At 41.7% G+C, this 12,257-nt stretch overlaps 1 protein-coding gene across 2 annotated transcripts in view; it reads left to right on the top strand.

Annotated features, from left to right (window-relative positions):
• The window catches only part of LIMA1 (LIM domain and actin binding 1), a 41,445-nt gene that overhangs the window by 20,169 nt on the left and 9,019 nt on the right, over positions 1-12,257 (top strand). For both annotated transcript variants that reach the window (XM_048832295.2, XM_075121422.1), the window contains 4 exons: positions 4,827-4,935; positions 6,776-6,930; positions 9,600-9,707; positions 11,898-11,955. In XM_048832295.2, coding sequence (XP_048688252.2) covers positions 4,827-4,935; positions 6,776-6,930; positions 9,600-9,707; positions 11,898-11,955 — 430 coding nt within the window. The remainder of the gene's footprint in view (positions 1-4,826; positions 4,936-6,775; positions 6,931-9,599; positions 9,708-11,897; positions 11,956-12,257) is intronic.

Below are 12,257 nucleotides of genomic sequence, written 5' to 3'. Positions count from 1 at the left end.
TGTAGACTCCCTCCTCAGGCCCTACACTACCAGCACTCCCAGTTACCTTTGAGACACCACTGACTTCCTGAGGAAACTACAGTCCATTGGTGATCTTCCTGATAACACCATCCTGGCCACTATGGATGTAGAAGCCCCCTACACCAACATTCCACCCAAAGATGGACTACAAGTTGTCAAGAACACTATCACCGATAATGTCACGGCTAACCTGGTGGCTGAACTTTGTGACTTTGTCCTTACCCATAACTATTTTACATTTGGGGACAATGTATACCTTCAAATCAGCGGCACTGCTATGGGTACCCGCATGGCCCCACAGTATGCCAACATTTTTATGGCTGACTTAGAACAACACTTCCTCAGCTCTCGTCCCCTAATGCCCCTACTCTACTTGCACTATATCGATGACATCTTCATCATCTGGACCCATGGAAAAGAAGCCCTTGAGGAATTCCACCATGATTTCAACAATTTCCATCCCACCATCAACCTCAGCCTGGTCCAGTCCACACAAGAGATCCACTTCCTGGACACTACAGTGCTAATAAACAATGGTCACATAAACACCACCCTATACCGGAAACCTACTGACGGCTATTCCTACCTACATGCCTCCAGCTTTCACCCTGACCATACCACACGATCCATTGTCTACAGCCAAGCTCTGCGATACAACCGCATTTGCTCCAACCCCTCATAGAGACAAACATCTACAAGATCTCTATCAAGCATTCTTACAACTACAGTATCCACCTGCAGAAGTGAAAAAACAGACTGATAGAGCCAGAAGAGTTCCCAGAAGTCACCTACTACAGGACGGGCCTAACAAAGAAAATAACAGAACGCCACTAGCCGTCACCTTCAGCCCCCAACTAAAACCCCTCCAACGCATTAAGGATCTACAACCTATCCTGAAGGATGACCCAACACTCTCACAAATCTTGGGAGACAGGCCAGTCCTTGCCTACAGACAGCCCCCCAACCTGAAGCGAATATTCACCAGCAACCACATACCACACAACAGAACCACTAACCCAGGAACCTATCCTTGCAACAAAGCCCGTTGCTAACTGTGCCCACATATCTATTCAGGGGACACCATCACAGGGCCTAGTAACATCAGCCACGCTATCGGAGGCTCATTCACCTGCACGTCCACCAATGTGATATATGCCATCATGTGCCAGCAATGCCCCTCTGCCATGTACATTGGTCAAACTGCACAGTCTCTACGTAAAAGAATAAATGGACACAAATCAGATGTCAAGAACTATAACATTCATAAACCAGTCGGAGAACACTTCAATCTCTCTGGTCATGCGATTACAGACATGAAAGTTGCAATATTACAACAAAAAAACTTCAAATCCAGACTCCAGCGAGAGACTGCTGAATTGGAATTCATTTGCAAATTGGATACAATTAACTTAGGTTACCTTGCATAATGACTTAACCACTCCCAGTCTCTATTCAAGCCTATTTCCCCTTGTTTTTTCCTACCCCTCCCCCCCTTAGATAAGCTATTACCAACAGGAGAGTGGGCTTGTGTGTGTGTGGTGGGGGGGAGGGGGAGAGAACCTGGATTTGTGCTGGAAATGGCCCAACTTGATTATCATACACATTGTAAGGAGAGTGATCACTTTAGATAAGCTATTACCAACAGGAGAGTGGGGTGGGGGGAGGTATTTTTTCATGCTTTGTGTATAAAAAGATCTTCTGCAGTTTCCACAGTATGCATCCGATGAAGTGAGCTGTAGCTCAAGAAAGCTTATGCTCAAATAAATTGGTTAGTCTCTAAGGTGCCACAAGTACTCCTTTTCTTTTTGCCCTATAACTAGTGTCCATTTGTTCTCATGATGGCATAAGATGAACAAAAGAAAGGACTATACCTCTCAAACTTTGAATCCCTCAACTCCCTGCTAACCAGAATCATAGTTTCTTTAGCACATGTCTCTAGATTGTAAGCTCCTTGTGGGCTGTGACGAGGTTTTGCTCTGGTTGATAGGATAGCCAGTACAGTGTGCTTTCATGCATAATGGAATGAATTACAGCACTTGGGAGTATTTTGCCCAATCTGTTTTAAAAGCATCATGAAAGAATATTGCCTTAAGTTTCAGGAAACCTTAGCTTTTTATTTTATTTCTGTTGATGTGTTTAGTCTACATAATCTGAGTGAAGATTTCAGGGAAAGTTTGTTCAAATCAGTTCCAGTCTGCTGGCAGGAAGGAGGATGGGGGATGTGGGGAGGAGAGAGAGGAGGAGGAAACCACTCCTTAAGGAACTCAAGCAAGCTTCTAGATGTATGCATCTCTGTTCTAAGAAAGGATTGTTTGTCATCTAAATGAGAATGGAATCCAGATACTCACAAGATTTAGTTATGTAGCTGAGAGCTTCTGGTTTAAGAGAACTACTATTCTTTCGTATTTCCAGATGCACTTACCTGACCAATTAAACTTTCTTCCTGGGTCATACTGTGCTGTTGTAAGAACTTGTTTGTTCCATCTTCCTTTCTGCCAACCACACCCAGTATAAAGAAGCATGAACTTTGTGTTTAACATTGCAAACTAGATGTCAAATATGTCTCCAGATTTATGCTAGTAGGATCTTTCAATGGGCTAATGCATCTGAAGTTCACCTTCTCCCTTACCACCGCCCCTTAGCACTGTTCCATTAGCAGCACTCTCCCGAAAATCTCAGCCTAAAATACTCTGTTCCATGTACGGGGAGAAAAGAGAAACTGTTGTCTGTACTTTAATCCCAAACTGTAGGGTTTCAAGCACTTCAGAGTGTTGGCTCTGTGGTGGTGGAACTCAACAGGAATGTGCAAGCAAATCTTGGAGATGACTGAGGAGTCTGCAAATTCCTAGAAGAGCGTAGCCTCCACTTGGATGCATCTATCAGTACCTTCACCAGAAGGAAAAGATTTGTGTCAATAAAATGCTTTTCCAGTAAGAAACATTACCAATTTCCTAAACTATAGAAATATAAAATTTCTAAACTTGCTAATGGAAAACAAGGGATTTTTCCAACTGCGTTTTCCTTGGCTGGTGAAGTTCCTGTTCTATGTGCTAAAGAGGCCTGATTTTTCACAGGGATTATCTTACAGTACAGCTCTGTAAGTATAAAACTGGAATTTCTATCAGTTTGGTGACCAGCAAAATGAGACTCATTGGAAGCAGGAAAAGAAATGTGTGGTCGGAGTGTCTTGCCAAATCCCCGCCCCCGCACCCCCTCAATTTCCAGTGGGCTCTGAGACTTAACTCTTCCTGGGGAGAAGAGAGCTCTCGTCACCTCATGCTGTTTTTATAGGTTGACTTTCAGCTGTGAAAACATCCAATTTTGGTGTAGGCAAACTAAACTGTGCACACGACAGAGCATTTAGAGGAGCTGTTGAAACTTATTTCTATAATCGTTAGATTTTTTTTATTGTGCACTAAAAAGTTGTATAGGGAGCCATTTGAGGGTTGATTGGAGCAAATATGTATCAAATCTGAAGGAACTGACCAGAGCATCTGTGTCTGCTGCTAGTACAAAACACCCTGGCATAAGAATGGCCATACTGGGTCAGATTGATGGTCCATCTAGCTCAGTATCTGTCTTCTAACAGTGGTCAATGTTGGATGCTTCAGAATGAACAAGGCAGTAAGTAATTGAGTGATCCATCTTGTCATCCTATCCCAGCGTCTGGCAGTCAGGCTTTGGGACAGCCAGAGCATGGGGTTGCATCCTTGACCATCTTGGCTAATTGTCATTGATGGACCTATCCTCCAGGAACTTTTTTTTTTTTTTTGAACCCAGTTATAGTTTTGGCCTTCACAACATCCCGTGGCAGTGAGTTTCACAGGCCAACACTGAGTTGTGTGACTAAGTACTTCCTTTTGTTTGTCTTAAACCTGTTGCCTATTAATTTCATTGGGTGACCCTTGGTTCTTGTGTTATGTGAAAGGGTAAATAACACTTCCTTATTCGCTTTCTCCACACCATTCAGGATTTTTATAGACCTTTCTCCTATCCCCCCTTTGTCGTCTCTTTTTTTAAACTGAAAAGTCCCAGTCTTTTTAATCTCTCTTCAAATGGAACTTGTTCCATACCCCTCATCATTTTTTTTGTTGCCCTTCTCTGCACCTTTTCCAATTCTAATAACTTTTTTGAGACGGAGCGACCAGATCTGCACATGGTATTCAAGGTGTGGGTGTACCGTGGATTTACATAGAGGCGTTACATCCAGCGTCACAACCATGTGGTTGGTGGTTTATCCTGGAGATCTGAGGCTATTTCTGTCTAGCACCAACCTATTGAAGTGTCAGCCTGACTACCAGACCTAATTTGGGGGTCAGTCTGACTCTGATAGGTTGTACTTATTGACTGCTATCAAATGTAACTGTAGTCATAAGCTAAAGTTTTTGTTCTCCTTTGTAGTTACTGAATGGTAATGCTGATGTATTGGTATCTTAACACCTATTTCTCTCTTAATTTCATATCTTGATGAAACGATTGTTACTGAGCTTGTAAACTGTTAATTTATAAACTGGTATGAGTGCTTATATATCTCCTTCCCTGGACATCTAGCTTGTAGGATATGTTGTGGATATCTAACATGTGGCATTCTAGTTGTCTTTCACAATCAAAAGGCATCTGTGGATATGTCTGGAGAGGTAGGTATCCTGTGACCGAACTTGATATTGCTTAAATAGGACGTCATGTGCTAGATTTGTTTAGTCCAGTAAAGGAGATTTGCTAGAGACACCTATGCATCTTAAAGGATTATGCACAACAATCTCTGCCTTGTCCAAACACCTCATAGGTGGGTTTTTGTCTTACAGATTTTTCGGGACCAGAGTAGGACTGCAGGTAGCAGGAGAATCTCTGAAAACAGCTTCTCTTCAGAGGACCTTGACATCTGCTCTGGAGAGAGGAGCCATAATGCTTCAGGTTGATTAGTCTTGAGCCATTTGGGCCTGTGCATTAAAACAACTCCCTTTTGTGCATGTAACAGGAGGGGAATAATGTCTGACAGAGGAAGGAGACAGAATGCCTTCCATCTGAGGCTCAAGGCAGTGTGGCCCTTGAGCACAGGACTGGGACTAAAAGGAGCTGGGTTCTTATTCCCTACTCTGCCACTCTCCTGCTGGGTGACCTTGGGCAAGTTGCAAGACTGTAAAATGGAAATAATGATACTGACCTCCTTTGTAAAGTGCTTTGACGTCTACTGATAAGTGCTAGATAAGAACTAGGAATTATTGATGATGATATTTATCAACACTAATAAACTAAGATTATTTTTTTTTACATAATATCCTTGCACCCTGTATCTTTCTCTGGGATCCTACAGAGAAACTGAGGCATGGGAGAAAAAACTTCATAGCAGAGCTAATGGAAGCCATATCTCTTGATTCCTAGTCCCATTTTCTATTAGATGGTACTTTTTATTTTCTACGAGAAGAAGCAGCTTAATTTAGAAACCAGAGAAATAAACACTCTTGTCCCTAATTCCCTGCCTGCCAGTATTTCCCTTGTGACCCAGTAGTGTGAAATTCTTCATGTTGCTTTAAATCCCTCCAAAAGTTATACACCTGCTATGGAATTCTTGACTGATGAGCACTACCTTGTATTGTACAGGTATCTTCAAACAGCTTTTGTTAGAACAATAGCTTTAAATGCAACACCTATGTTTCCAGCCTATGGCTAGCATTGAACTTTACTTCCTAATGCTGTAAACAATACCCTTATCTGAGCCAGGCTAGAGAGAGCAATGAAAGGTACCATTTCTTACCAGTGTACACCCTATTAAAACGTGCCTTCTAAATTCAAATGAAATTTTCATTTGAGGCTGGGTTAGTTAGTGAAAGGTCTCTTCATTTCTAGTTCTCCACATCGTGGTCAAAACTATTATGTAAATGGACCTTAACTGGGAAGCGAGGTAGTTGAATAATCAGAGGTGCTGGGCCCTTAAATCTTTTCCCTGTCTAAAATAAAGGCTGTGAGATAGTGGTGAACTGATGTGCAGAAAGGATGACTTGGTAATCTGTGACAGAGCACTGGGAGTTAAGAGATCTGGGTACTATTAACAGATCTACCACTGTGGCTTTGGACAAAATGCCTAATCTCTGTTCTTCCATCTCCTGCTCTGTAAAATGGATAGCTCCTGCCCATCTTGCCAGCATGATATGAAATTAGGTTTAGTTGTTTATGAAGTGTTTTGCTTTGAGATCTTCAGATGGAAGACACCATGTAAGTGGTATATTTGGGGATTTGTTAGTAGTGTAGGGTTAAGCTTTTACTCTTTTTTTTTTAAATAACCCTATGTGCCTTCCCTTCTCTTCCTCCATCACATTCCCCAAAAAACCCTGGGTACATTATTGGTGTAATGAACAGTCTTGCATTACCATTCTTCTCTGGGTTAAATATAATTGAACCCATTTGTTCTCAGCACTTCTCACCTGCTATCTGCTTGATAATGCCTATATATTCTTCCAAGTACAGATTGTTTTTACTGTCTTTACTGCTGAGGAGTTTACTGGCTGGATTGTGTGAAAGCAGATGTTAACTGCACTTTCTGAGGTGCTGCTTTTAGTATTCAGTTGTATTTGCTGGGGTAGACTGGTCCCCCTGGTATAGCATAAGCCATGGGATAGAACACCTCTCAAGTTTGGGATTCCCATGTGTTTTGAGAGTGGAGGACAAAAAGACCTGAATCTCTTTGAACGGAAGATTTTACTGTTCAGTGCTTCACTTATAAGGTTACTCTAACCATATAACCTCCTTGTTCCAGATCACCTGGTGTGTAGCTCTCCAACATTCAGCCCAGACAAGCCAGAGACTAGAAGAAACCTGGAGATGCCTCCCCTAACAGAAACTTCAATAAAGGATAGAATGGCAAAATACCAGGCAGCTGTTTCCAAGCAAGGCAGCTCCACAGGCCACATGGTGCGTCTGTCTGTTCTATCTGTGAAGTAGCGGGTGTCATATTAGTGTAGCCCTGAGGCCAGTGAATGGTTCTGATGGAAACTAGGCTATTAAAATGTAATGTTCTCATGTTTGATGAGAACAGAGTATTCATTATCTCACTTGGAATTAAAAGCTGTCTTCTGCTCTGAAGAATTGAGAGAACTGCAGCAAGAGATGTGTACTTGCCTCTTCCTGAAATAATCTTGATACTTTTTGTCTGCATACCTTCCTTGGAAATGCAACTGGCATCTTTTCTTTTTCTGCATGTCTGTAGCACTCTGTATCTGAGGATCTCTGCATGCTTTAAAAACATTAATGAAATGTAATCTTATGACCCCCTCCTGTGGTTTAGGGGAAAGTGAGGCACAGTGAGATGAAGTGACTTACCCAAGGTGATACAATAGAGTTCAGATCTCCTGATACTCTGTCCTGTGCTTTATAACCAGCCATCTTCCCCTTTGCAACCATTCCTCTTCACATCCCTTTTCTCATCTATTCATATGAACTCAGTCTGTTTTTTCTTACCTGTGCTATTACAAAGATCTGAGCTGTCCTCATTGGCCAGATAGCTGAACAGGAAATGAGAAGCTACTGCATTGTAGCTAAAGAAACAGCAAGAGTCTAAGGAACTGTCAATTGGAACCATCAGCTTTTTTTAAATGTTAGAGGCTTTTGTTGATCTTGTGTCCTTTCTAGCCATACATTCCAAGTGGATGACCATATTCTAGGTAGAAAAACTAGACTGACTTTGGCCCCCAGTGTTGAAGAGTCTCCAAGTTAATCTTGGGAAGTGCTTGTGGTTCTTAGAAGTGTCTATATCTAGAGATGCATTTTGAATCTTGCTGCTGGAACACCCCGGCCCAAGCTGAAGGGATTTCTCTCTGCCATATGCAGTGTGGGTCTAATTCTCAAGCCCTTGGGCAGTAATTGAAGTAAACTTAACGGCATGAGCTGAAAATAATTGCAGCCAATGTAACAAATCTGCTTAACTGCTAATAGCAGATTTTAGATCATGCTTCCCTGTGTTACATTCAGTTTGCTAAATTGCCTTTTCCAGTTTGTAACAGAGAAGGCTCGAGTTCACTGACTAAACCATTCCCAAGAAGCCAGCAGCCAACCAGTTTAACAAGTGGGCTCCTTTAGGTTTTGTTCACAGTGAAGTCCAAACCACACCAGCTGGAACAATAGCCTGGCTTGGTGTCCCATTGTGAGCAGAGCTTCTTTGAATGCCCCTGCTGGCTGAGCCTGTGCTATATAGATTATCACCCTCAGTCACTCCCAGCAGGATTCTATTGTGGCCTCTTAACACTGATTGTAGCTAAATGTGGATGCAAATGGCTACAGCTACAGCAATAAGAAAAGGAGGACTTGTGGCACCTTAGAGACTAATTTATTTGAGCATAAGCTTTCGTGAGCTACAGCTCACTTCATCAGATGCATACAATGTTTGCAGTAGTTTTCAAGTGAGCCAGTGGAAGCTATGGCTCTTAGTCCTTGGCAGAATCATTGAGCTATCCTCCCCCTATGAATTCCTTGTGCCCCCCACTGTCAGGGGGCACAGTGGATCTTGCTGGTGTGGAAGTGTGCAATTTGTACTTTCCTACTTCATCCTACTTTTACTGGTATGTATCCAGCTGAAATACCAGTAAAATCTTAAAGCAAGGTCCAGGTCCAGGCCCAGGCCCATATATGCTCTATAACAGAACTATTAACCTTTTTGGAGAGAGAACTCTTTTGAGAGTTGTCTCTTGTGTAGACAGCACCTGCTCAGGACGAAGGGCTTGTCTACACTGGCAACGTTAAAGCACAGCCGCAGCAGCACTTTAACGTGGCTTGTGCAGTCACAGCAGAGGGCTGGGAGAGAGCTTTCCCAGCACCCTTAAAACACCTCCACGAGGGGCGCAGCTCCCAGCACTGGTGCACTCTCTACTGGCACTTTACAGCGCTGAAACTCGCTGTGCTCAGCGGGGTGTTTTTTCCACATCCCTGAGTGAGAAAGTTGCAGCGCTGTAACGTGCCAGTGTAGACATGCCCGAAGTATGCTGTATGTTTTCTTCTGCTGTAAGTGTGATAGCATAATCCCTTCAGAACACTGCAAGGAATACTTATTACTTATTATGTTTAAAGACCTGTCATATTAAACACTGAGGTTCAAAAAGATAAGTACTAGCATATCATAGAATATCAGGGTTGGAAGGGACATGTATTGAAGCTAGGGTAGAACTCACTTTCATAGAGCATTAGAGAATAATGCATGTTCCTTGCCCTGAAGTGCTTATGACCTAAATAAAATAAAACATGGGGCAGCATTTCAGGTAAGGGAAGGTGTGGAATTATTTGGAGTGACAACAAGAAAGAAAGAAGTTGGTTTTAAGGAAAAAATTGGTTGGTTCTTGATGGAAAGGTATTTTTGATACTGTGGTGATGGCATGGAATAAAAGTTATACTCCCTTTATCCTGTATTTCCTCTCCCTCCTTGGTGTATTTCACCCATCAAATATTTGTAGACTCCTTTGTCCTCTTCCTTTTAGTCATCAGCTGTGTGTTACAGGACATAGTATTCACAAGACTTCTTTAAGAAGACACATAGAAAGCTCTCTCACTTTAAGGGAAAAAGAATGTCAACACTCAATTCCTTTGTTCTATAGAATGAGATTCAAGCCAGTGACAGTGAAATCAAGAGTTACAAATCTGAGCAGAAGGAGAATGTGCCTCCAAGTCCTGAGGACTCCATTTCCCATCAGGATGGGGATAAGGTAAGATGCACTCATATTGATTGAGGATCAAGAACTCTCCTTGAAATGGAACTGCTTGAGGACATACAACAGGCATCTGGAAATTGAGCTGTATTGGCTGATACAAATTATCTGCATGCTGTGGGACTCATGATTTTGAGATGATCAGAATTTAGGATGGTAATTACAAACAGGCAAGAGAAATCTTAATTTATAAGAATCAAAATAAGTCCTTTTGTATGCAGAATATCTAGCTATTTTTTATAACTTTATCTAGAGGGGGTTGCACTTGTAGTCTGTCAGGATATGGTGAATGTTCTTGGTGTGGCAGAATCCTTGAATTTCATAATGATGGCATATTAAGAACATGGGAGGAAGAAGTGGAGCCTCCTGAGTCTTATTTCTGACTCTGCCATTCCCTGAGTGACCTTTGGGCAAGCTACAATACTCTTCTGTGCCATTTTCCCCATCTGTAAAATGGGTGGAAAACACCTTGCAGGTGTTAAATTTCTGGTAAGGTGCTTGGGGAGCCTCAGATGAGAGAAGATGTGTAAGTGCAAAGTACTGGGTGACAATGAATTGAAAGTGGGTCACTGCCACAGAGTTGCCAGATCTTGGTTAATGTAACTGGCAACCTGATTAGCTTTTTTGTTCCTACTGTTTAAACTTAGTTTTAAAATAAACATATTATTACTGTCCCCTTATTCACACAACAAAACAAAGTCTCGGGGCATCTGTGACTTAAATTGGGGGATGGCAGAAGGGAATAAAAGTAGCCAAACAATAATAATTCAAATACTGTGCATTACAAGCTTTCTGACCACGTGGCAGCCTAATGCTGGGGGGGCTTTTAAACCTTTCTGGACCTCCCTCGGCAGGCAGCCAGACTGTTGCTTTCAGCTTCTTGCTGGGAACTGAGCAAGTCTTCACATTTTAGCTGCTTGTGGGGTGGGAAAGCAGTTATCAAGGGGAGCCTCTTAAAAGGAAACCTATTAAATAAAAGCAGTTTCTCTCTTTCAGTTCACCTTTCTACTGTTGAAGGGAAGGTTTGAATAAAACCCTCTCTGCTAGCTCCTAGAGTGAAGTTACTTTAATTTATAGGCAGTCCTTTAGTGACTGACTTGATGTGTAATAAGCGCACAGTGTAAGAACCTACATTGAATAGACTGTTGTGTGGTAGTAGGATGGTCACTTTGACATCACTGCAGGATAAATCTAGTGTCCCTGTCCAGGGCACACCTATTAACTGGCAGAAATTTCTGGAGAAAGAGAAATGTTAAGCAGAACCTCGCTTACTTGTACACTCATACTTCAAGTGCAAAAAACCACTGCTTCCCTCATCCTGCACATCCCAAAGACTCAGTAACAGAGTGGTTAGAAGTGATCTTTGTTATGGGTACAAAGTAAATTGTGGAATGCTTATTAGGAAGTATCATTAAAATTAAACTAGTCAAATGAACAAAGTATGTTATCTGGACTTGTTTGTTTGCTTCCTCATTAATTTCCAAAGTGCAATCCTTTGCAATGGGTCTTTCAGTCATTAGTGTGAATTAGTGAAGTTCTGCTGTTAATCTCATTATGGCATTTTAGTTCCTCAATGTTTAAGTATAGTCAAGCTATATTTTATTTAATATATAGATAGAACCAGGTTAAAATAGCCTTCTAGAACCTGCATTGGGCATTTCACCTGGTAAATAAATTATTCTGTACCTGAAACAAGTTATAATAGGCTGTGTCAACAGTTCTGTTAATGAAAGAATCTTGTACTTCAGAGAATTAGTATGTGTGAGTTGAGCAGAAGGCATTAAACAGTGAAATTTGTAAATCAATCCTTTTCTAAAGAATGATGTAGAAGACAGACGAAGCATGTTTCTTCTACATCACAGCTTGTAGTTTTAGGGGGAAATTTTCAAAATCAAGAGTCACTTCGGGTCCTATGTATCCTTGACTACTCAAGAAGTGGCAGCAAGGGAGACCCTGAAGAAGGTGAGAAATGGAGAAAATGTTTTGTAGCCAGTGCTAGCATCGTTGAGAAGTTCTTAGCTTAGGTTGGACACTGGCTAGTAAATAGGCTTTTCTGTTTTATTGTTCTATTAATTGCCCATTATTTTGCTACTCATGCCGGGATTATCCATTTCTAAATTTTGAGTCTGTTAGCTGGTGAGCCCAGCTGACTTTCATATGGTTCACAGTATAACATTTCTTTTGCAGGTTTTCTTCAGTGAGAAGAGTCTGGGTTTCCACTCCAATCTTTCTGAAGATGGCACCAGTAAGCACTCATTCTCCTAGCCCAATAAATATAAAGTGGGCAAGTGGATGGCAGGATGTGTTGGCACTATCTACTTGTATGCCATGCTTATGTCAAGATCAGTTTGCCCTTAGAACCCATAGCTTCTGGAGGAAGCATCAGGCTTCCCATTTAATCGAAGGTATATGCTGGTCAAGACTGCTTCATAAAGCTAAAGTTAGATGAAATCCAATCTGAGCATAAGAACTCTGATCCTAACACACACAATGGAAGCCCATTTACATTATCTAGGCACCTTGCAATTTTGTAGCACATATAAGCCA

Source organism: Caretta caretta, chromosome 20, assembly GCF_965140235.1.
Source record: "Caretta caretta isolate rCarCar2 chromosome 20, rCarCar1.hap1, whole genome shotgun sequence".
NCBI classification, from domain to species: Eukaryota; Metazoa; Chordata; order Testudines; family Cheloniidae; genus Caretta; species Caretta caretta.
This window is presented reverse-complemented; position numbering and strand designations above follow the sequence as displayed.